At 62.3% G+C, this 22439-nt stretch overlaps 1 protein-coding gene across 3 annotated transcripts; it reads right to left on the bottom strand.

Moving 5' to 3' along the window:
• Nucleotides 1-1941: 1941 nt before the first annotated feature.
• TRAF2 (TNF receptor associated factor 2) lies at nucleotides 1942-22401 on the bottom strand. Of its 3 annotated transcripts, XM_031450961.2 has the most exons (12): nucleotides 22333-22351; nucleotides 17245-17326; nucleotides 15245-15461; nucleotides 14637-14715; nucleotides 14329-14427; nucleotides 10710-10871; nucleotides 9752-9826; nucleotides 8063-8137; nucleotides 6361-6708; nucleotides 5690-5867; nucleotides 4441-4589; nucleotides 1942-3828 (listed from the first exon to the last, which is right to left on the bottom strand). In XM_031450961.2, exons 3-12 carry the CDS (start codon nucleotides 15430-15432, stop codon nucleotides 3610-3612), a joined length of 1572 nt encoding a protein of 523 aa, XP_031306821.1. In that variant the 5' UTR covers nucleotides 15433-15461; nucleotides 17245-17326; nucleotides 22333-22351; the 3' UTR covers nucleotides 1942-3609. The 3 variants fall into 3 exon arrangements, with proteins under 3 accessions (XP_031306821.1, XP_031306819.1, XP_031306820.1); XM_031450959.2 differs by lacking the exon at nucleotides 17245-17326 and having other exon boundaries at nucleotides 22333-22401; XM_031450960.2 differs by lacking the exons at nucleotides 9752-9826; nucleotides 10710-10871; nucleotides 17245-17326 and having other exon boundaries at nucleotides 22333-22401.
• Nucleotides 22402-22439: the final 38 nt, after the last annotated feature.

Genomic DNA, 22439 nt, shown 5'->3' with positions numbered 1-22439 from the left:
TGAGGCTGCGAGCGGGAGCCGGCCTGGTAGTGTTGCAGACTAGGCACCAGGTCCCTGTGGGGAAGAAAGGGGCTTCTGCGGCCCCGCTTTGGGGGTACTCGCCCCATCCCGAGGCTCTACCCTCACAATCTCGTCACCTCCCGAAGGCCTCCCCTCCATCCGCCATCCCCTTGGGGGTTAGGTTTCAGCACGTGAATTTGGAAGATGCGCACACATTCAGACCACAGGTTCTTATGCCTTTAAACTACACTGACTGCATGAGCCAGCAGCCCGCAGGGAAGGCAAGCGAGCCCAGGCCCGGCGACAACAGAGCTGAGTCTCACAGTGGCTCTGATTGCACCTGCAGACACCTGGGAAGTCCTTGCTACCCTCCAGCAGGTGTGCAGACGGACTGCCCGTGGCCTGTCCGCACCATGGGATGCCGCGCAGCCGAGGAGGACCAGAATTCTGGTGACATCACGTTGGACCCCAGAGGCGTTCGGCTGAGCGGAAGAAGCCAGTCTCAGAGGTTTCACACTACGACTCCATCTGTACAACGTCCTTGGAAAGACAGAACTGCAGTGACGGAGAACAGGTTGTCACCATGGGGTCATAGGTGGGGGACCAGAGGGACAGCATCTAGACAGATGGTGGAGATGCCGTGTTCTGGTCAGGGCAGTGCTGATGTCAACCTATACGTGTTAAAACTCAGAGCTGCACCCCAAGAACATCGTAAACCAGTTCTACTCTGTGATAATATTTAAAAGCTCTTAGGGAGAAAACACATTTTACTCGTAAGAAGGGTAACAAACTAGCAGCAGACGTTTCATCTGCAACAGGCCCAGATGACACTGGATCTGCAGATTCAAAGTGCTGGGGTAAAAAACCATCAACCCAGAATTCTAAACCCAGATAATCAGTATCAGAAGCAAGGGTAAAATAAAGACACCCACAGTCACAGGAAGGCGGTATCCTTTCTCCAGACGAGGAACCTCCACGGACACAGGTCAGCTTAGGTCAAACAGCACACACGAAGCTGTGACCTCTACTGAGTGTTTTTAGGTAATTATTTTGTGCATTGAAGAGATGAGACGGAACTAAGATTCTAGCAACCACATGGGGAAGACAAGGGAGTAGGTGGTCCAATGAAGGCGTAAATGAAAGATCGTGCCCCAGGGGGAGAGGCAGGGGGTGCCACCACTCTGGGAGATAACGGGGTGGGTGCTCCTCCAGCAGTTTCCAGGGGAGGCACCGCTGTCCACACTAAGACCTGCATGTGACACCGGAGGGGGGACCACGCTCCAGTCCATTACCGTGTGTGGATGGAATGCGGTCCATCCGTACAACGGACCATCGTTCAAGCTGCGGAACCTTGAAACCTTGATGCTCCGAGAACTCAGATGTAAAAGGCAGGCTGGATGCATCCAGCTATGTGAACGTCTGGAGGTGAGCAGGGCCTGCTGCTCCCTGGGCTGGGCCAGGTGCCATACCAGGCCTGCTCCTGGTTGCCCAACTGAGCACCCCTTTTCCCTGGGTCCCTGGTTTCCCTGCGGATGTGTCCCCATGGCAGCTCCCAGTGAGGGGAGAGGGGTGGCCCCTGCAGATCCGGGTGGACTCTGCTCCCTCCTTCCGAACCCTGACCCTGCCCTCCTGCGCATCACGATGCCTCTGTGATGCCTCTGTGAGCCCCCTAGATGGAGGACCCCCCACTGCCTGCAGTCCCCGAGCCTCCCTCCTGGCGCCGCCCCCGCCAGCCCCTCCGCGGGTGAGCACCTTGCTACTCCTCTCACTTCACTGTGGTTTCATTTTAAGGGTAAGGAAAAAAACTCACTCATCTCCTTGGTCTAACCTGGACTGACCTAATGGAAAATACATGCATCTATATGTATACATATATACATATACACACGTGTGCACAAACACCATTACACAAATAAATTTCCAATGTAAAAACCCAGGACGTTAAAAACAAAACTTTAAAACCATCAGAACAGTGTTTTTCAAGCCTGGGGAAGGTTAGGATTTCTGGAACACGCGGTCGGCAGCAGCACTGTTGACAAAGGAGAGGGCCCAGCACCGATGGTACGAGGCTCCCACCTCTGCACACACGTCCACACAGTTCAAGACACGCTCCAGGCCCAGGTCCCGGGAACAGTGGGGACTCCACCAGGAGGCGCACGGGACCCGCCCCCACAGGGGTCCCGGGGGAGCAGGCAGCCTGCAGTGCTGGGAACACTCCTCCTCAGGGAGGTCTGTGCTGGGGTGGGGACATGGAGGGAGGTGACAAGCCGGATGCCAACACGCCAGGCTTTACAAAGTGGAGGGGGAGCTGCCTGCAGGGAACTCGGTGTATGAGACCCAGTTGGCTCACAAGATACACACGTCTTACGAGTGCCCGCCAAAACGTACAGAAACAAAAATTACAGCTCAGAACCCTGTGAGGACGGTGCCGTGGGCAGCTTAGCTGAGACAACGGAAAGGGGGTGAAAGGACTTCAACTTTCCTGCAACATTTCTTTTTAATTAAAATACGTACATAATTCAAAATGTGCACGTCTGTTAGTTCTGGGAGGTGGACACACGGAGCTTTTTCACCGTTCTCCATGCATTTCTACGCCTAACTCCTCAAAACAGAGAAGTGACTGACGTTGAGGGGAAGACCCCAGCCTCTGGAGTCACTCCCTCCTGGTCACCAGTGTGACCAGTGGGGACAGCTGCTGGCCAGCACCTGAGTGGAGCTGCACCCGCCCCACACCCCCTGCCAAGACCCCAGCCCGGGCCCAGCAGAGCCTCTGAGGTCAGGGCGCTGCCTGCAAGTCAGGGGCTCCCTGTCCTGGAGCAGCAGCACTCGTCAGGTCCCCAAATGCAGCTGAAGCCACTGGCCGTTCTCCTAGGCCCAGGGGGTCCCCGCATGAAGGGACGGGCAGGCCAAAATGGGGGGCGCACACGTGGCCCTGCTGCAAAGACAGCCCCTAGGAGGGCCTGAGGGATGAAGCGCGCCCAGCGAACAGCACTCCAGAGAGAGAAGGCCGACTTCACCAAGGCCCGCAGGAGCGAGTGTGGAGCGTCTGGGAACCCACGTCACTGCTCAGGGAGCTGGGGAAACACAGCGGGGTGTGGAGGGCAGGAAGCCAGGTGGCCCTGCCAGGGTCCCCACCGCCCAGGCCAGAGCCAACCAGACACCACTCACCACAGGGATTTCAGGGTTTTAGTGACGCCTTCTCCACGCCTGGCGGGGCTGAATGTGGCCCCGTGTGCCGCCGGGCCGAGGACTCGGGGCGCCCTCCCCCACGGTGGCCTGACCTGGTTGGCAGCCAGGCCTGAGACTGTCCCTCTCTCCACAGGCCCCTCACTGTGGCCGGGGGGCTGCCCACCTCCCTCCGCTCACCGGCCCTGGCCGCCCCTGCGGCACCCCAAGCGCACTGAGCGCCCGCACTGACCGCCCGCCGGAGGCGCACGCTGGCCCTCGGCCCGCCTCCCGCAGCCCGGGGCTGGGCCCTCTCCCGGGAGGCAGCCCCTTCCCAGGAGGACGTGAACTCGGCGGGCGCCCGCCCGCCCGCCCGCCCACAGTGAGGCGCGGGCCCAGCGCATTGGCCCCTTCCTGAGCCATGGCCCCGAGCAGGGGAAGTGGCTACAGCCCCGTCAGGTCCACGATGGCCTTGATGAAGATGGCGTCGTCACGCACGTAGGAGCTCTTGGCCTCCATCTTGGAGACGGGGCAGAAGAGCGGGCAGCCGCTAGCGATGTTCATGTCACTGACCGGCCTCTGGAAAGAGGACGAGGTCACGTCGGGCCTGAAGGCATCGATCACGTGCTCCCGGTTGTTCTGGTCGAGCAGCATCAGAGTGACCTGGGAGGACAGCACCCAGAGGGACAGCACCCGTGAGCCCCAGCTGGCCCGCACGCCGGGAAGCCCCTCGGCTGCTGCGCGCTGGGACCACGGCGTCAGCCCCTGTCCGGCAACCTGCGCCCGTTCTGGTGCTTTCTGTGCGCTGACGCCAGGGACCCAAGCTGACACCCAGCACCACAGCCCTGCGTCCACCTGTGCTTTTTCTTAACAACACCCGACTAATGGATGTTCTCTCACCAAAGGGCTCACACAGCCGCCCCCCAACCACCCCCTGGGCAGCACTCCTCAGGGAGAGGCGGGGTTCGGCTTGCGCTCTGCAATGTCACAGCGTCCGGCTGCCCTGGTCCCTGGAGCACCAGCCCCCACCCCAGTGGCTCCGCTTTCCAAGGGATACGGCTGCGCCCCCAGGTAACGGCTCCCTCCTTTGAAACAGTCTCCGGGGGGCACTTCTGACTGCTGGTCCTGATGGCTGTGAGGCCGGTGGCCGGCCTGGCGGTGTGGCCGGAGAAACGAGTGCCGCCCTAGCCCTCCACCGTGGTGACTCCGGAGCCTGGGTGCCTGCCCCACACCTGCCACCCTGAGGGCCTCCCAGGTTCCCCCAGCCTCACGCACCTTCTGGTTGAAGGGCCACCGCAGGAGAGCGTCGTTGGGGCCCTTCATCAGCACGAAGAAGAGAGACAGGTGCGTCCCGCGCCCCGTGCCGTCCCCGTTCAGGTAGGCGCGCAGGCACATCTTGTAGCCGTACCTGCTCGTGTAGAAGGCTGCGGGGGAGGCACCGGTGAGCCCTGCCTGCAGGCTTGGCCTGCCCACCACCGCCCCGGGCACACATGGAAGGGGCCTTTTCCCTCCAGGTGTGCAAAGTTAGTTGCTAGTGAAAACAAGTTTCTTTCGGAAAGAAAAGTCACGATCAGCAGCAGCACTTTAAGACCCCTGCCTATCTGCCACGCTGGCCGTGCTGTCAGCTGCGAGCCAGAGCTGCGGGGCCGCCAGGATTGCAGGTCAGCACCACCGGCTGGGGCTCTGGGCAAAGGGGCCATGTCGGCCCAGGCCCGGCCCAGACACACCGGACATCCAACAGGGTGCGGAGAGAAGCAACTGCCAGACACCATGACAGCTGTCTCTTAAGTAACAAGACACGACCCCGCGGGCAGGCGGCCTGCAGACCGCATTTCTGACTGCTTTCCTGCGGCACCTCCGCAGCCCACCTCCCCTCGGGGCCCTGAAGCCCAAGTTCGCGCCTGAGATGTGCCAGGCAGGCCAGGCCAGGCAGCCTCTGCCAAAGTAGAGGCCCCTGCCCACCCGGACCCTCCCTTCCTGCCCCATCAAGTCAAACAGGAGGAGCGCCTGCACCCGCTCAGCCAGACTAGGGACACGCGACTCCAACAGCAGGTTCACTAGAATGAAGGGCATGTGTGCACAGCCCACCGACTGCGGGGTCCATCACCGGAGAGGGCTGAGCAGGGAAGACAACGGCCAGACGGCCGCCGTGCACACAGTGAGGGCCTCACTGGGGGCGCCGGGGGAGGGACTTGCAGGAAGGCAGGGGCCCCCTCTGCAGAACTGCCCAGAGGAAACCCCCCAAGCGCCCCCGACAGTCAGGGACGAGAGAGGCTGAGAAACGGCAGCACGTGAGCCTCGCCCAGCTGTCCTCCTTCTGGTCCCCATCACTCCGCCTGTGGCCCCACAGCCGGGGGGCGCTGAGGGGAGGCCGGCTCGCTGGGAGGGCCCGGCCTGGGGGACTTGTCACCCCTCACCCTCTCAGAGGCGCACCTGCTCCTGGCCTCAGCAGGAGGCAGACTCTAGCCTGGGGGACACGGTGCCCGGGGCACCCAACGTGGGGGGACAAGTTCCAGAATGGCACCTGGGGAGAAGATAGCAGGCGTGCGGCCCGCCACAGCTTCCTGGCGCTTCCTGGCGAAGTCAGAGATCTTCCAGATGAACACTCCATCGAAGGTGGACGCCTCCATCTCGTGGACCTTCTGCTCCAGGTCGGCCATCGCCAGGTCCTTCAGGCCAATGCTCCTCTCGAGCTGCTGCACCTGTGGCACCAGGGCCGTTAGGACATGCCTGCTGGGCACCGGGCCAGACGGGGCCTCCACGGAGACCACCTCCTGTCTCGCAGGAGTGTGGGTGCCCCCACCTCCCCCCTAGTCTGCCAAAGGAAGGGAGGGCCTCTCCCAGCGCCCCAGCCTTCCCCCGGTTCAGTTTCTCTCAGATCAGCTCCACACCCACAAGACCCTCAACCTCACAAGGAAACTCGCTCACAGGACCCACACAAAGCACAAGGCACATTCCCACGGCTACATCTGCCCCCAGGTTGGAGAAGAGGCTCCACTGGCAGCCCGTCTAGGCCCGAGTCGGGTCCCTCAGGGAACGGGGCTCAGAGAGGGGCTCCGCTCAGACACAGGAGGCACAGCAGAGCGCGGAGAGCGTGCTGGAAATCCAGGCGCTGCTCTGAAACCCTGAGCCCAGGCACCTGCCTGATGGGGCCCGGGCACCGCAGGCAAGCGCCCCCCGCCCCTGTGCACAAACCTTGTTACTCAGGGCTTCGATCCGGTCCTGGTCCAGCCGGTGCTGCCGGCCACAGGCCTCGGCGGTCACGGCCACCCTCTCCACCTCCCGGTTCAGCACGCAGACAATGTTCTCAAAGGTGGCCGTCTTACGCTCCAGGGCCTCGCACCTCTGCAGTAGCTCTGCGGCCGCGGAGAGCCCCATCCCCGGGCCCAGCGTGATGGCGTCCCAGCCACCCGGCTCGCCCTGGCCGAGGAGGGGGCGGCCGTTTCCGGGGCGGGGCCCGGCCTCCAGGAGGGCGCCCAGCAGCATGGCCAGGTGCTCACGGAGATGCTGCGCCTCATGCTCCTGCTGCTGTTCGCCCTCCACCTGGGGAGGCAGGACGGAGAGGCTCGCGACACTGTGCTGCGTTCAGCCCTGACCCAGGGACCCCTGAGGGGGCGTGGCCCTCAGCAGGGACCAAGCACCCAGAAAGCGAGGATGATACGGGGAGTGACTTCTCCAGCACGTCTACCTGCCAGCATCTCGCGTGTCCCTGAACTCAATCATGTTTGGAAAGCAAACCTCCCGACACTCCAGGTGACAGGGAGGAACGTGCCATTACAAAAGCTGCCCACGGCTGGGGGCGGGGGGGAGGGGGTGAAACACATCTTCCTCAAACAGTCCTTGTTGTGCAGATCTGACTTGGCAGCCCAGTCTCTTCTAAGCCTCCACAACAAGTCTGAAAAAGTCAGAGACTCTCAGAAAATCTGAAGGAAGAAAGTAAGGAACCTCAAGAGGCAAAGTGCCCAGAGCATCTGGGACCACCTGGGACCACTGGACGCTGACGTGGAAGGTGGGTCAACAAGGTCCATGACCTGCCCTCCGTGGGACCGGACACGTGACTAGCACCGCGATGCCCAGAAGCAGGAGGTCAAACACAGACCAAGGGAAAGGAGGGGCACTGGCCATATTTACCATCCGCAGAGAAAACAAAGCAAGACACTGTAGCCAAGTGTCAGGTCACCAAGTGACAACACCGCCAGGACTGCTGGCACTGGAAACGCCACTGGGGTATTGCTGGGGCAGAGGCCATGTGCCAGTCTTTCTAGGCAGCCCTCGGGGGCGAGGAACAGTCCAGGGAAGGAGGGCAAGGGCCAGGTGGACAGGCGGCTGCCTGGTGAGCATGCACTCGGGAGGCGGGTCAAGGCCCTGGGAAGGTCAGTGCCCTGGAGGACGACCAGGCTGGGGACCAGCAGAGGAGCGAGGACAGAGACAGCCGGGACAGACCACGCAGGAAGGCCACGCAGGCCAGAGGTGAGGCAGTGGGCCAGGAGGGTCTGGGACCTGTCTGCAGGCAGACTGAACGTGACGTGGGACACACAGGGGAAGGGTCCAGAACGACCAATGGGCTTCTGGCTGGAGCAGCTGGGTGAGCTAAGGAGCTCTCTTGAGGGAGGCGGGAGGACTGGGCAGAGGAGGGCATCACTAGACCTCAGGGAGGCGCACGGTGTGCTGGGCGTCCTCTGCAGCTGAGGTGGCCAAGCCGGGCACCAGAGGCCACCTGGACCACCTGGAGGATGAGTGGACAGAACCCACCCGAGAGCCAGGCTGGGGGTGGAGTGAAGACTGTGTCCAGGAGGATGCGGTCATGTCTGCCAACCTCTGCTCAGGAACCGGGAGCTCCCAGGGGACCAACTCAGCACCCACCCAGCCCCAAGAGCCCCACCAGAACCAGACTCACCATCTCGGGGCAGCCAATAGCGTGGAATCTGCATGGGACCCGGCATTTGCCACATGTCCTGACGTGGTCCTGAAACTAAAGGGCCTGATGTCAACCGCCATTACTTCTCTGTTCCAGTCACTCACCCCTCCTGAAACCCAACCACCTGTTCCCAAAGCAGCGGTGCACGAGCACACGCTCGTGCATGTAACATACATGCACCTGCTTGGGTGCGCGTGTGTGGTTCGAAGCGGGCTGACAGCCCAGGCATCTGCAGACTGAGAGCCTCCCACACATGGGCCATTTCAAATGCCCTTGAAGACCCTGTCCCGTGCCTGTCCCAGAGAGCAACCTGTGTCTCATCCCTCACAGGTGAGTTTGACGCCCTGGGGCCCTGGGGCCGCCAGCCTGGGCCTCCAACCAAGCCCGGCACGAGGAGCGGCGTGACGCGGGGGCAGACACCCATCACGGGCCTGCTGGCCCACGACACCAAGACCAACAGAGCAGAACACGAGACCCAGATGGCAGCCAGCCGCACGGACACTTGGCTCTGACCCAGTCACACCACGGCCAGTGCAGACAGACAGACTGACACTGTCAGAAGTAGGGGGAAGCGGACGAGCAGCCACTGACCTCTACCCGCCAAGGACCTGAAATGTGAGAAAATCAGACCTATACTCGCAGGAAAGACAGGCTCAACTCTGGGTCAAAATCCAAAATCAGTGAAAAAAATCTTGAACAGTTCCCCATAACAAAACAGAAACGAAGCAAAAATACCACTCAGTAAAATACAAGGCTGAACCCCCGACACACACAGAGCTCCAAGCAGAGAGAAAAAAGAGGCCGGGAGCCATGCCAACAAGCAGGCAGGGGCATGAACGGGTCCCGGTGGGAAAGACGGATGAAATTGAGGCCAGAAAGCCCTCAGTCACAGGCACACCTTGCGCAACGCCCCCGGAGCCCAGCCTGGACGCAGGCACGCCCGTGTGCGGGGGCCCGCGGGGCGTCAGGCACGGCGTCTCCCTGCCGACGCGCGGGTCCTGGAGCCCCGAGCTCCACTCGGGCCACGCGCCTCCCCGACTGCTCAGACGCGCCCTCTTCCTACTCTTCACCGTGGAGGGCTGTAACCATCTAACAACCTACCCGACAATTACTCTTTAAGGAGCAATCTTAAGAGCTCAAAACAAAAGGAAAGAAACGAGCTTCATTGGATGCTGACAGCTGCCTCTCCTGAGAAAAGGCCGCTGAGCTGGGCTTCAAACAGGCTGCATGAGGAACGTCCTCCCAGAGCGCGAAGGGCTGGAGGGACACCGGTCACCACGGAATGAACTCCTGGAGAGTCAAGAGTGACGCAGGGGCCATGCCCGTGAAGCTATCACCCAGCAGGACGCTAGATGCGCCCCACGCCACCATCACAGATGGACGTCCTGCAGCACCAACGGCTACACACACACACACACACACACGCGCGCGCGCGTACAAACTTGGCAGGGCCCAGACTCCAGCTCCCGAGGCCAAGCATTTCAGGAGGGAGGCGGTGCCAGGCGAGGGGGTGGGGGCAGGAAGAGGCGAGGGGAACCCTGCCACCACCCCCTCTCCCCAGCTCGGCCCCCTCTTTCACCCACGGGTGACGCCTATGACACCTCCCCCCAAACTGCTGGAGCCGTGGGCCATCCTGTAGGTGCCCATGGGTCTGCAGGGGCCACTCACTCTCTCACGCGAGATCTTCTTTTTGCCGCAGCCATCGCAGGTCAAGGGGAACTTGGGGCAGACCTGGTGGTGAGCCTGCAAGAGACGCGTGGGTGTGTCGGAGCCCGAGGAGGCCGTGTGACGCGAGGGCCAGCACCCATCCCCGGTGCTCTGAGACCGCTTGGCACCGGGGGGCTGCAGGTTGAGGGCATCCCCTCATCTGGCAGGGCCCTGGGACCTTGCCGCTCCACTCTCGCACAGTGGAGCCAGGCAGACGGGGAGCGCCAGCCCGGCCTGAGGAAGGAACCTCAGGAGGCACAGTGTCAGTGGTGGGGGCACCTGAGCAGCCAAGGTCTCCAGGAGGGGCCTCATGAGGTGCACAGGGCAGGCTCCCTGATGGGCTGGGCCCAGCTCTCACCAGATCTGATGCTTCACGGGTGTAAAAGACACCTCGGGACCCAACTGGCCAAGTGCAGAATGACCCAGCTTCTTCAACAGATAAAAGAAAAGGAAAAAAAGACACCCATGGGGAACCACTGAAGATGGAGATCTGCAGACAGTGGGGGAGCAGTGGGTGTCTGGGTCCTGATGCACCAAGTCAACGGACAGATGCCAAAAACGTGGGCACCATGTGAGCCCGCCACCTCAGGAAGCACGTGAAATTCCAGGCGCGACAGTAACATGTGACAGCTCCACGGATGTACACCCCACCCACAACGCCTGAGAAACACACTCTGAAGAGTTTTCGGATGAAGCCTCGCGTCTGGGGCTGGTTCTGTGTGAGCCGAGGGAGGCCCGAGGCAGCCAGGCACGTGGCGAAGGTGGCATGAGCGAGAAAGGGTGATGTGGGTGGCATGGCCTTGTGCTGCCACCCACTGCGCGAGAGCTCCTCCAACACCGACAGCCTCGGAGAGCGGCTGGCCCTGCCCTCGGCCCGACCCAGCTCCCCCGGGGGCAGGCCGAGGCCCCTGGCCCTCACCCTCACGTCAGCCGAGCAGCAGGGCGCCCTGCAGTGCCTGCAGGTGAGGCTCCTCTCCGGACACTCGTGCTCCAGGTGCTGCTCCTTCTCGCCGAGGCGGACCAGGCCCTTGCACGCTGGGCACTCGGTCAGCATGAATGGGCAGTGGCCCTCATGGCAGCTCTGGCAACAAAAGGAGCAAGGCATTGACAGAGCGCACGCAGGACTCAGGCCACCGCTGCGCCTGCGAGGCCCCAGGTTCGTCCTCGGTGCTGGACTGCGGGTCCCCGGTCAGCCACGTGCCGCCCCCACTCCAGTACCCCTGCTCTGGGTCAGGGATCAGGGCCACATCCACTTGGGTGCACCCCACCCACAGGACACAGGGGACAGTGAAGGGGCCACCAGAGGGTGGGGACGAGCTGCAGAGGCGAGAGCAGAGGGAGCAGGTTCTAAGTGGACAGAGGGCAGAGGAGTGACACCGTGGGGTCCGCAGTGAGAAGCAGAAGGAAGCTAAGGAGCCCCGGGTCCCCACGCCAGGTTGAGAGTGCTGAGCCAGGGGGAACCCAGCCCTCCTGGAGCTGAGGCGGGCAGGGCACACCTCAGGAGGCAGGGTCCCAAGCCTGGGGCTCTCTGGGACGGTCGGGCAAGGCCTGGGAGGGAGGAGCGCGAGGGTGCTGACTCCTCCCAGCCACGGGCTGATGCTCAGCTTGGGAGGCTCAGCTTGCGAGTCAGGGATACAGACCTAGATCCGAATGCAGCCACATCCGTGGCTGCTGCTTCACTGCCCAGAGCTGGCAATGCGCTGCTTCTGCGGCCCTGAGCGGCCAGCGCATGAGCGGGGAAGGTGGGAGGTGGCGGGCTAGGAGGTGAGAAAGGGTGGGGCCTGGATACGTGGTAGCCAAGGGCCGGGGAGCGAGGGGACCAAAGCTCTACAACCCTCCGGAAACAGAGGGCGCGGCGGAGAGGGAGGAACAGGAGACGAAGGTCTGTTTGTGGCCTGGCCCCTGGGACCCCACCAACACTCAGCCTGAGCACAGCCTCCCTGGAGCCCCAGGGCAGCCACAATCTCCCAGCAGACAGGGCTCTGGCCTGGCCACACTGAGTACGTAACAGATACCAATGCGAACCAGAGAGGAGTCTCAAAAATGGCCATGGCTTGTGGAGCAAAAACGATACTTGGCTACCGGGACCTGATTAAAGCATACGAAGGCGCTGGCGGGGGAGCGGCGGGCAGCTGAACGAAGACTGGAAAGTGAGGCGCGTGGGCCACCCCAACCACCCGGCCCGCACCGCTCACGTTCACCCACTGTGCATCTGACACCCAGAACGCTCCGGTTGCCCCGGGTTTGGACACGGGGCAGGATGAGCCCCTCAGCTCCCACTCCCGCCAGGTCGCTCAGAGCAGAGACATCAGTGTTTATTCAACCAGAGTTCAAACTAAATGTCTAAGCATTTTAACTCTGGTTCCCTGGGACGTGTGGGGGACCCAGCACCCGACTCTGCTCATCCTGCAGCTGCGATTCCCCGTAACCTGGCCCTCCCTTCCTCCATCCCTCCCGGCCAGCCAGGCCACCACCCCTGAAGCCCTGAAGCCCGGAAGAGAGGCCCTGTCCCCCTGCTGCTCCTTCCACTGCAGCCTGGCTCCTCTCTCCCAGAAGAGCAGCCCTGGGGCTGCTATGACGACCGGGCAGGTTCTCCACAAACAACCTTTAACTGAACTGGAGTTTTTAATCACCGAGTTCTTAGAAACACTAGACATCACTGCAGAGGAAAAACTTATTCAAAGACTAAGCAGGATTTTCCCCATCTTTCCACACTTTCAACAGCTCGGCCCCAGCACCAGCCTTTCCCAGCACCGCCCGTTATGAGCAACCCAAAGGATGAACGTGCCAGCTCAGAGCTGAGAGTGGGGCCACCGTCATAGCAAGGTGGCCACTCTCACCCCAGCCAGTGACCTTTACAGCCGGGAGAGGTTTATCAACACATCAGGGGCTGCGGCAGCCGGAGCAGTGCCGCCCCCACGTGACCAGAGCGCCCTCCCAGGGACTTTCCTGAGCTCAGGCGCAGCCAGGGACTTTCCAGCCCGCGTGCCTGCACCCCCCCCCCAAGAACCACAGAGCCACCACTTGCACCACCAGCCTGGAGGCGGCAGGAATGCTGGAGGAATCGGGGGGGGGGGTCACCCCACCCATCCCCAGGGGTCTTTCAGTCCCCTTGACAGCCTGAGGGGCTCCCTACCCTCCCATGAAAGACCCTACCCCGGGTCCGCCCTCCGTTCAACGTCACCTGCCTGCCCCTGGGCAGTACAGTGGCCCCTGGGCCATCAAGGCCTCTGTCCACGGACTCAGACGCCCCGCTCCCAGGAAGGGAATGGAAAGGGCGCGGGAGCCCAGAACTGCTCCGCTTCCAGGCCCCAGCGCCTATCAGAGGAAAGCACAGGTTCCCATCCAGCCCACAGAGGCTCCTCCCAGACACAGCCTCAGGTTCTCCAGCCAAAATGCAGCTGAGAGTCGAGGTGGTCAAGGGAACAAGGGACACTCAGTGCATGCGCTGGGAGCGCAAAGGGAGACACCTGCCAGGAACCAGGACCCCAACTGCAGACCCACAGGCCCTCCCCCGGGGTCAGGACTCAGTCACAGGCCAGTGCCCACCCCATGGCAGGGAGCCTTCTCCGTGGCTGCGACAGCTCTGGGCACAGGAGAGCTGGGGTCCCACACAAACAGCCCTGCCAGCCTTGCCAACCGGGGCTGCACTGGACGGCAAGGAAGCCTCCCCACTGTAAGGGCCCCACTCCACTTCCTGTCTCCATGGGTTTGACTCCTCTACGACCCTCACAGGGGTGGACCCCACAAGACCGGTCCTTCTGTGTCAGGCCCCCTTCACTCAGCATGACGTCCTCCAGGTCCGTCCTCACTGCAGCCTGTGAGCTCCTTCCTTTTCAAGACTGAATACGGTTCCACAGAGTGATCAGCCCACATCTCGTTCATCCTGTCCCCAGCTGGTGGGCACTCGGCTACTGGGAACAGTGCTGCTGGGGACACTTGTGCACAAGCACCTTGGAGATGTCACTTTTAAAAGGCACTTGTTCATCAGAAGAGCCAGCGGCCAGCCTCCCAAGCAGGCTCTGGCATCTCGCGGCCTCCATGCCCACGGTCCAGCCGCCGGAAGCCAATCACGCAGAAGTGCCCGGGTGCTGACACAGGGGCCAGGCAGCCTCACCTGGCAGGGGGACAAGTCCCATGAGAACGCACAGCAGCCACTGCCCGTCGCTGGCCAGGGGCACCTTCCTGTGACCACAGGATGGTGTGCAGGTCACTTCTGCACCTTCCAGCGTCAACACCATCCAAGAGAGGAAAGCCCTCGTCTGAAGACCACACAAAATCCTACCAGCGAGAAAGCTAGTTTCCCGAAGGCAAACGGCGATCTCAGGGCCCACGCCAGGGCCCGGCCCACGCTGCCCTCCCTGCCCCTACGCCACAAAGCGACTTGGAGTGGGGAGTACTGCGCCCCAGGCCACACCAACCAGCCCCACGGGGTCAGCTCCAGGGTCTAAGGGGACCTGCACCCTCTTCCACGACATCAGATGGCTCTGGGGGAGGGGGCAGCCCCAGGAGGCCAGTGGGCGCAGGGCGGCCCCTACCTCGTATTCTTTCAGGGTCCCCTTCCAGGTGCAGCCGTCGCTGGGACAGACGGCCGGCAGGCTCTCCACCTCCCTGCGGGCGGCATTGTCTGGGAAGGCCTGGGGGAGAGCGTCCCTGCAGGTCAGCCTCCTCCCTGTCCCCCGTCACCCACCCTGCACCCCACCCCACCAGCCTTCGGGCTGGACTGGGTTGCCTCTCCACGCGACCTTCCGGAGCCCACAGTCGCCCCAGCCACTTCGCTCTGCCGTTAGCACTACTCAGGGAAAGGCGAGCGCTCTGCCCAGCCCACCGCCGCCAGCGCACTCACCGAGCTGCTCTCCAGGATAGAGACGCCGTCCTCGTATATGCCCTCGTGCACGCAGGCAGCGCAGTTCTGGGGCCCGGAGCTGGGGGGGGGGGGGGGCGGTCCCGCTGTGAGGCCCAGCGCGAGCCTTCTACGGATCGGGGCTCATTGGCCACCGGCAGACAGTGAGCGCGGAGCTCTCCCTCTGTCTGGGTGCCCCGCGGAGGCGGAGGCCCAGGACCGGGCCAGGGCCCACCTCCCAGCCCTTCGGCGGCCACTCGCCAGGCGGGCCCTCTGGGGGACTTGGGGACTCACACGGCTAGCACAATGGGAGCAGGAGTCACAGGGCACCTCACACTGTCCATTCCCATGTTAAAAATGAGGAGGGGGGAGGGTACAGCTCAAGTGGCAGAGCAGGTGCTTCGCATGCATAAGGTCCTGGGTTCAATCCCCAGTGCCTCCTCTAAGAATAAGTAAATAAACCTAATTACCTCCCTCCAACAAAAAATTTTTTTAATTAAAAACAAAACAAGGAGCAGGGAAACTGACTTTCACAAGATGCCTCATCACGCCCCACCCCCGGAGCAGGCCGCCCACATGGCCCCCATCTGCCCACCCGCAGCGCCGCCTACCTCAGGATGCTGGTCAGGCAGCAGGAGCAGTAGCGGTGGCCGCACTGCGCCTGGAAGGGCCTGCGCAGGACGTTCTTGCAGGCCGAGCACAGGTACTTGTCCTCCAGCCTGGTCCCCAGGAGGGCCTTTGAGAAGCCAGGCTGCAGCAGGTCGAGGGAGCCGGGAGGGGTCACGCTGGCTGCAGCCATGAGCGCCGCGGCCCGCGAACCGCCAAGCCCTATGGGAGAGGACAGCGTGTCACCGCAGGGCCCGTGGGTGCTGGCTCCAGAGAGCCCTCCGGGAACCCTGCCTGGATGGGGGTCTGGGCCATCAGGCCGACGCTCTGCAGAGCTAGTCCAACCTCCCGCTACAAGTCCAGGAAGCAAGGCGCAGCCGGGGCGGCCTGCCTGCGTTGCGAAGCAGGCACCCACACGCCTACTGCAGCCCTGGGACCGGCAGGCTGCGCTCAAGGCCGTCCAGCCCGGGCCTCTGTGCCCCAGCCAGCCTGCCATGACCCGCAGACTCGGCATGAGCCTGCCCCTGACTGCGGTCACAGTCCGGGATCCCTGCACCTGTCTGTCCCAGAGGCCACTCAGTGAGCAACACACTGGCCTGGCAGGACCTTCCCTTTCCCACCTGGCAGCCCTGAGATCAGGGGCACAGCCTGCTTCCTGCCACTGCTCCTCACCCATCCCCGCAGCCAGTGTCACTCTCACTTCAGAGCCACCCTCTGCCATCCATCAGGCCCTGAAAAGGCCCCAAGGCAAGGTAACTGGGCTGGGCGAGTGGGGGGAGCGGGTTCAGAGACTTGTTCATCACCCACAATCTTGAAAAGCAAAAGATGGGTATAGCTCAGCAGTAGAGCGCGTGCTTAGCACGCACAAGGTCCTGGGTTCTACCCCCAGCACCTCCATTAAAGATACACTGGAAAGACAAATAAGCCTGACCCTCCCCCCAAAAAAGTTAAAGAAACTGTACCCACTGACCCTGGAAAAAGGACGAGCGCCTAGCAGCCCCCAATGCAAAACAGTCACCTCAGAGACACTCTGGAGGGCACCCCGGGACACCCCACACGTCTGCTCAGGGATCTGTGCACGCTCAAGCCAGGAAGGAATGAAGGGGACAGGGGTCTGTCTGCCTGGGCAGCGACGACACGCAGGAGGCCGTGTGTACTGTCCCAAACGGCCCTGACCCCGGGACAGCGCAGACGGCGCACCAGAGCCCGGCTGCTTTGACAGCTGTGGGGTCTGCCACGTACGAGGCCTGACTCTGAGGGCACCCACAACGTGCAGGGCGTTTGCACAACCCACAGCCTTGCGTCCAGCCGCCCCACAGAGGGGCCATGTGCCCAGGTTGCCCGCGGCGGGCACACCTGTCTGCTCTCCCGCACTCTCCTCACACGTGCGTGCACGTGGTCCCTGGGATGCATCCACCCCTTGGACAACTCGGGACTCCATCCCTGCAAGCCCGCAGGACGTGTGAGCGTGAGCACTACAAGGTGCCAACATTAAGACCTTTCGGTGGAGGTGTGAACAGAAAGTCCCGAGTGCTCAGCGACGCGCTCAGAGCGCCGGCCAGCGCGAGCTCCCGGCCGGGCTGTGCCTGGGAACTCCGGTCCCTGCAGGCACTCCCGCCTGCGTGAGGGCCACCCACGTTCCTGTCATCTTTTGTTCTGATCATCCTACTAAGTTGGCTTCATGAACCATGAAGTGGTTTAAAAACCACGGTTCTGAACTACACGAGAGGGAGGTTTTTATTTACGTACCACTAGCTTAAAAAAAAAGCCACCTCCTTTAAGTGGAAACTGTTATAAAATGTTAAATACAATGAAAACAAAGCGCAAAGCATTCTGACTGCAGCCCTGTTTACACGGGCAGGGCTAGAAGGCAAAATAAAAAATGAACCTCACACGGTGCGAGGATCAGGGGGACACTTGTCAGGCAGTTTCAAAAACAGTTCCCAGCAGATGTGTGGGGAGACGTTCTTGTCCCACCCCGACTTCCCACCTGAAGGGGGCTGACCTGGGAGAAGCACTTTTTGGCTGATGGACCACAGCTTCTGCCGCACACTGAGCCCATTTTATTAATCCATCGAAATTTACTCCTGTTGGACATAAAAGAACCACAAAAGTGATCTCCTTCTGGAGCGATGAAAAGCGGAAAGGCTCCCCCACACACACAGCGGGGCTCTGTGGCGGGGCTGGAGGGCGGTCAGATGCTGAGAGCCCGCCGGTGCCCCTGCCATACCCTGGGAGGTCTCAGTGTTTCAATCCTTGAACGTTTTATTCAAGTCACACTCATAAAAACACTTCAGCCCTAACAATTGTGATGAAAAACATCACAGAGGCTCAAAAGCGTTGCTGCCCACCGAAATTGCGGAAGACACAGTGAGCCTCTGGTCCTCTCTGAACCTCCATGGGGCCCACACACGTCCACCCCCGAGATGACACAGGGCTGTGGCTGTCCTTCATGCTCAAGGGAACAGACGGGGAGGGTCAGATGCTCCGAGCCTCCAGTCTGGAACTAAAACCCCCTACTGGCCCTTCCAAGCTTCAGTTTATTTTCTAAATTCTGACCCTCAGCTGAGATGGTAAAAAATACGGACTCCAGCCACTCACAGAGACCCGCCTGGGCGCGTGAACAAGTGCTCCCACAGCCCGGCCCCGACCTCACACCTGACTCACTCCCCAACGGGCTCCAGATGCGAACGCACTAACTTTATACAGCTCACACTTTGTCAAAATGGCATTTCTACTAAATACGAACGATGATTGGCCCAGTCAGTCTGATATGTGAGGTATGGGGACAGGCAAAGTGAGTCTAAGACAGCGGAAGCCGGGGCAGCAGCTGCTCGGGGTGTGGCGTGTGACACGGGACACACGTGGTCTTCTTCCTGGCTCCCGACACCGACACCGAGCACCTGAGCTCCGGGACTTCCCGAGGGGTGGGGACCAGGAGCCCCTCTCACCGCCACCCCTATCTCCAGTGGGGAGGAGAGACAGAGCGACTTCATCGCTGGTGATTTAATCAGTTGTGCCTTCATGGTGGGGCCCCCACAAGCCCCTAAACGATGGGGCCTGCACAGCAGCGCCTGGGATGACCACGCTGAGGTGCTGGGAGGGTGGGGGCTGGAGGGCCATGGAGGCTGCGCCCTTCCCCACACCTGCCCCTGTGTCTCTTCATCTGGCTGTTACTCAGGACTCCTTTAAGTTCTGTGAACCCTTCCAGCAAATTACTGAACCACAGGAGGGGTCACGGAAGCCCTCAACTTGTGGCCAGTTGGTCAGAAGTATGGGAGGTCCTGCCTTTGGCACCTCAGGTGGGTAGGGCAGTCTTGTGGGACCAAGTCCTCCACATGAGGGGTCTGTGCTAACTCCGGTGGCCAGTACCAGAGCTGAATTAAACTGGAGGACACCCAGTTGGTGTCCACCAAGAAATGGAGAACTGCTTGGTGTGAAAAGACATTTGGAGTCAGAGACGTGAGTAGACAAACAGGAGTTTTCCACTGAGAAGGGTCAAAGTTGGTGAGGGACCTTCCAGGGTGCTGGGATGACCGTGTGCGGAGACAGGAGGGCACCGGCCACACGCTCAGGATGTGCACGCCCTGCTGCACATACACCTCATTTCAACAAGAAAAAGATGGACTTTCTATTCCTGGAGAGTCAAAAAAGATGGTGAAATCCCTACGTATGGCAAACGGTACATGTTTATCCAGAGTAACCCTGCCTCATAACGTTAACAACGGCAGGGCAACTTCAAACACAGGTTTTCACACAGAAGACCTGCCCCAGGGGGGGCTGGAGCTAGCTCCCGCCTCCGCCCCCCAGGAGAGTGGGGGTGCCCAGCACCCCACTGCCACTCTGCCGTTTCCTTGGCTGCAGGCCCCCTTCACAAGCCGAGACCCCACCTGGGTGCAGGGCCGGAGGACCTGGGGGAAGGGCCGTCCCTGCAGGAAATCATCGAGACCAAGACTGAGCCAGAGGCCACCGGGCAGCGGGGCACCAGTGTTCTTAACCTGGTGCGTGGGCATCGGCGACTAATCCTCAGAAGGGGAGGTAGCACTGTCACAACCCCCGCGTGCCGCCCGGCCGTGCGTGGGCCCCGAGGCCTGGAGGCCCACTTGGGCACCGAACTCCTGCTTTGGCCCGCGCCGTCTGGAGCTCAGGTAAGGCCGGTGCGACAACACGGGGCAGCACGCGGTCTGCTACCCAGTAATGCCAGCACCTGTTCCCGCCTGGCCGTCCCCTTTCTGACAGTGCCAGCGCCTGGTGCCTGGTTCCGGAAGCTGTCAGCGTATTCAGCTTCTCTCATTAAAAGCTGGGCTAGCAACAGGGAGAAGGTAAGCGAGCGCGAGGCCTCCACCTCGCCTCGTGCCCACCGCGACCCAGTCAGGAAGCCCATCGGCTCTGCCCTCCACAAGCATCTGCAGCTTGATGCCCTGTCGGGCCCCGGTCACTGCCACCGTGAGCTGGCTCACCACAGGGGTCTGCTGAGGCCCCTCAATACGTGACCAGGACCCAGGTTCCTCCCTCAGGCCTCAAGGCTTCCAGGCTGCTCTGCCATCCCCAGCTCCACCTGGGGTCTCCGCGCTGGGCAAGGCCTCCTGAGACAGCCCTTGCTAAGACGGAGCCATGCCAGCCCTCCTCCTGTGAGGGCACCCCCAACCCCGCTCTCCTTGGTACCGGGCACTGCAGGCCTGGAGGCAGGAGTGGGAGGGCGGGGAGGAGGGGCCCAGGCCTGGGCAGGGCTGCGGGAGTGCCCTCTGCTCCCTGGGCTCCCACCGTCCACTGACTCCCACACCATCTGTCTGGCCCTTCTGCCCCGCCCCACTCCAAGCAGGGCGCCCCAGACATGGAGCCCACACCTGAGGCACCCCATTCCTCCGCCTCATCCCCCAACCCCTGCTGCGTATTCGCCTCCCCAAATCACAGAAGTCCACAACACCTGCCCCAAATGCCATCTCCAACACCTGCGGGGACCTGAAGGGGCTTGGTCTCCACTCTACTAACCCTGCTCAGAGCTGGCACATCTCAGCCCAGACCCAGGGGGCAGCTTCTCCTGAACGTGCCTCTGCCCCTACCCCCAAGGCTCAGCCCCTCGGTGGTACAGTGACATGCCCTCCCTGTGGACACACAGCGCAGGTGTTTGGGGAGGACAGGCTCAAGCACAGGACAGACACAAAGCATGCACCCCATTCTTGGCATGGCCCGTGGGACCCGTGGGTCATTTTTCCGGGTTTTCTCCTCTGGACCTTCCTCCCCTGCTCGTGTGCGCTCACCATCCCGCCAGGAAACCCACCTGTCAGGCTGCTGCGATCAGTCCCTGCTGGGGCACTGACCATGCTGGTGGGGTGGGGGCTCGCATTTTTCACTGCCAGGAAGGGGCCCAAACCTGACTCTCAAAGCAAAGTCAAGAGGCCTTTTCTTCCTGGACCGTGCTCTGGTCCGCAGGTTACAACCACTGCTGCAACAACCTGTTCCTTCAGGTCCCAGAGGAACGACATTCCTGTCTGTCTCCCCAGAGCGGGCGATCCAGTGAGGCACACACGTGACCTTCACTCTACCTGCCGCTCCGCACAGATGTTTCCAGGCCCCTGCCATTGGTCACGTGTGGAGCTGGGGAGACCGAGGTTGCACGACTCCCCATGCAGCCCACGCACCAGGGCCACACGGCACAACGCAGCCTCAGGTGGCAGAGACCTAGGCCACAGGGCGACCCTGGAAGGGCATGTGGCGCGCGCGCAACCCCGGTGTTTTAGGAGGCGCCTGCAGGGCTCTTTCAGGCAAAAGGGCCAGAGGGCACAGAGGCCCAGCTCCCAGCTCCTGCCTCTGGGAGCCGCAGCCTCAGCGGACTGGGCTATGCAGGAGGCAGAGACGGAGGGGAGGGGACGGAGGTGGGTGGGGGGCCAGGCTGAGGGCTGGAGGCAGAGGGGGCGGCTGCTCAATTGTGTGACGACACTGCTGCTGAGTGCTCAGGGAGCTTCTGCTCCTTAGAAAAGACTTCAAAAAAGCGATTCTTACAATTTTTTTTTGTTTGAAATTCAAACAAAAGTGAATTTTGCGGTATGTACATTAGACTGCAATAAAACTGTTGAAGGAAAAAAACCAAGACTCAAGCAGCAATTTCGGATTGGCTGGGACCTCCACCTAAAGCCAGGAACTGTGAGTCCTTAAACATTGCAGTCCTGGCCGATGACATGTGGCCCCTGAGTCACGCAGGGCCAGGCGTGGCCTGCGCGCCTCTGCTGTGGGCTGGGAGTCAGGCCTGGCACGCCCCCCTGCTCTGCTGGACTCGAGGCCGGGGGCAGCGTCTGCTGTCACAAGCGCAGCTGTCCCGGGTCTCCGCTGTCCCGGCCCATCATGAGTCGCCGTGCCTCCAGAGAGCCTCTGGCCCCCCGACCGCAGAGTAGCCTTCTGAGTCGCCCCACTCCCGGCTCCATCCCTCCGGGCAGCTGCCAACTCTCCGGATCCCGGAGGCACGGGTGCTCCGACCAGTGTCCTCATCTTCCCCTCCGCATCCACCTCGGGGCTCCTGTCCAGCATCGAACAGGCACCCAGCTCCCACGGACACAAAGGGCGGCGGCCCCAGCCCCGCTCGCAGGCTCCCCCGCGCGAAAGAGGCCGGAGAGGCCCCCCGACGTCCACCCCACCGGCTCGGGGCCGCGGCCGGGAACTGCAGGGTGGGCGCGGGCGAGTCCCCGGGCGCAGAGGGACAACCGGCGAGCCCGAGGGCAGGCCGCCCGGGAGCCCGTCCAACCCCGAGCGGGTGGGGAGGCCCCCCGCGGCAGGAAGGCGTGGGGGCCGCGGACTGCAGCCGAAGCTCCGCGCGGGCAGCGGGCGGCGGGCGGGGACCGCGCGGACCCCGGCCCGGGACGCCGTGGACGCCCCGGCCGTTCGCGAACTTTCCGGCGCCGGCCCCGCTCCGACTTTCAGTTTCCGGCTCCGAGAAATCCCCTCGGGCCCGCGGGCGGCGGCGACGGCGGCGGCCGTGCCCTCGCCCTGCATCCCGGAGCCGCGCGCCCCGCCGCCCCCACCCCTCTACCCTGACCAGCGACCCCGACTCGCGATCCTACCCGACCGGACCCGACCCGACCCCAGCGTCCAGACTCACCAACGGTCGCCGCGCGCCCGGAACTACTCGCCCGCCCGCCGCCGCCGCTGCCGCCTGCCCGCCCCTGAACTCGCCTGACGGACTGACGCACGGACCTACCAGGAGCG

The sequence above is a fragment of the Camelus dromedarius genome, chromosome 10 (genome assembly GCF_036321535.1).
Source record: "Camelus dromedarius isolate mCamDro1 chromosome 10, mCamDro1.pat, whole genome shotgun sequence".
In the NCBI taxonomy this organism is placed as follows: Eukaryota; Metazoa; Chordata; class Mammalia; order Artiodactyla; family Camelidae; genus Camelus; species Camelus dromedarius.
The sequence above is the reverse complement of the archived record's forward strand: the minus strand, read 5'-3'. Positions and strand labels throughout refer to the sequence as shown.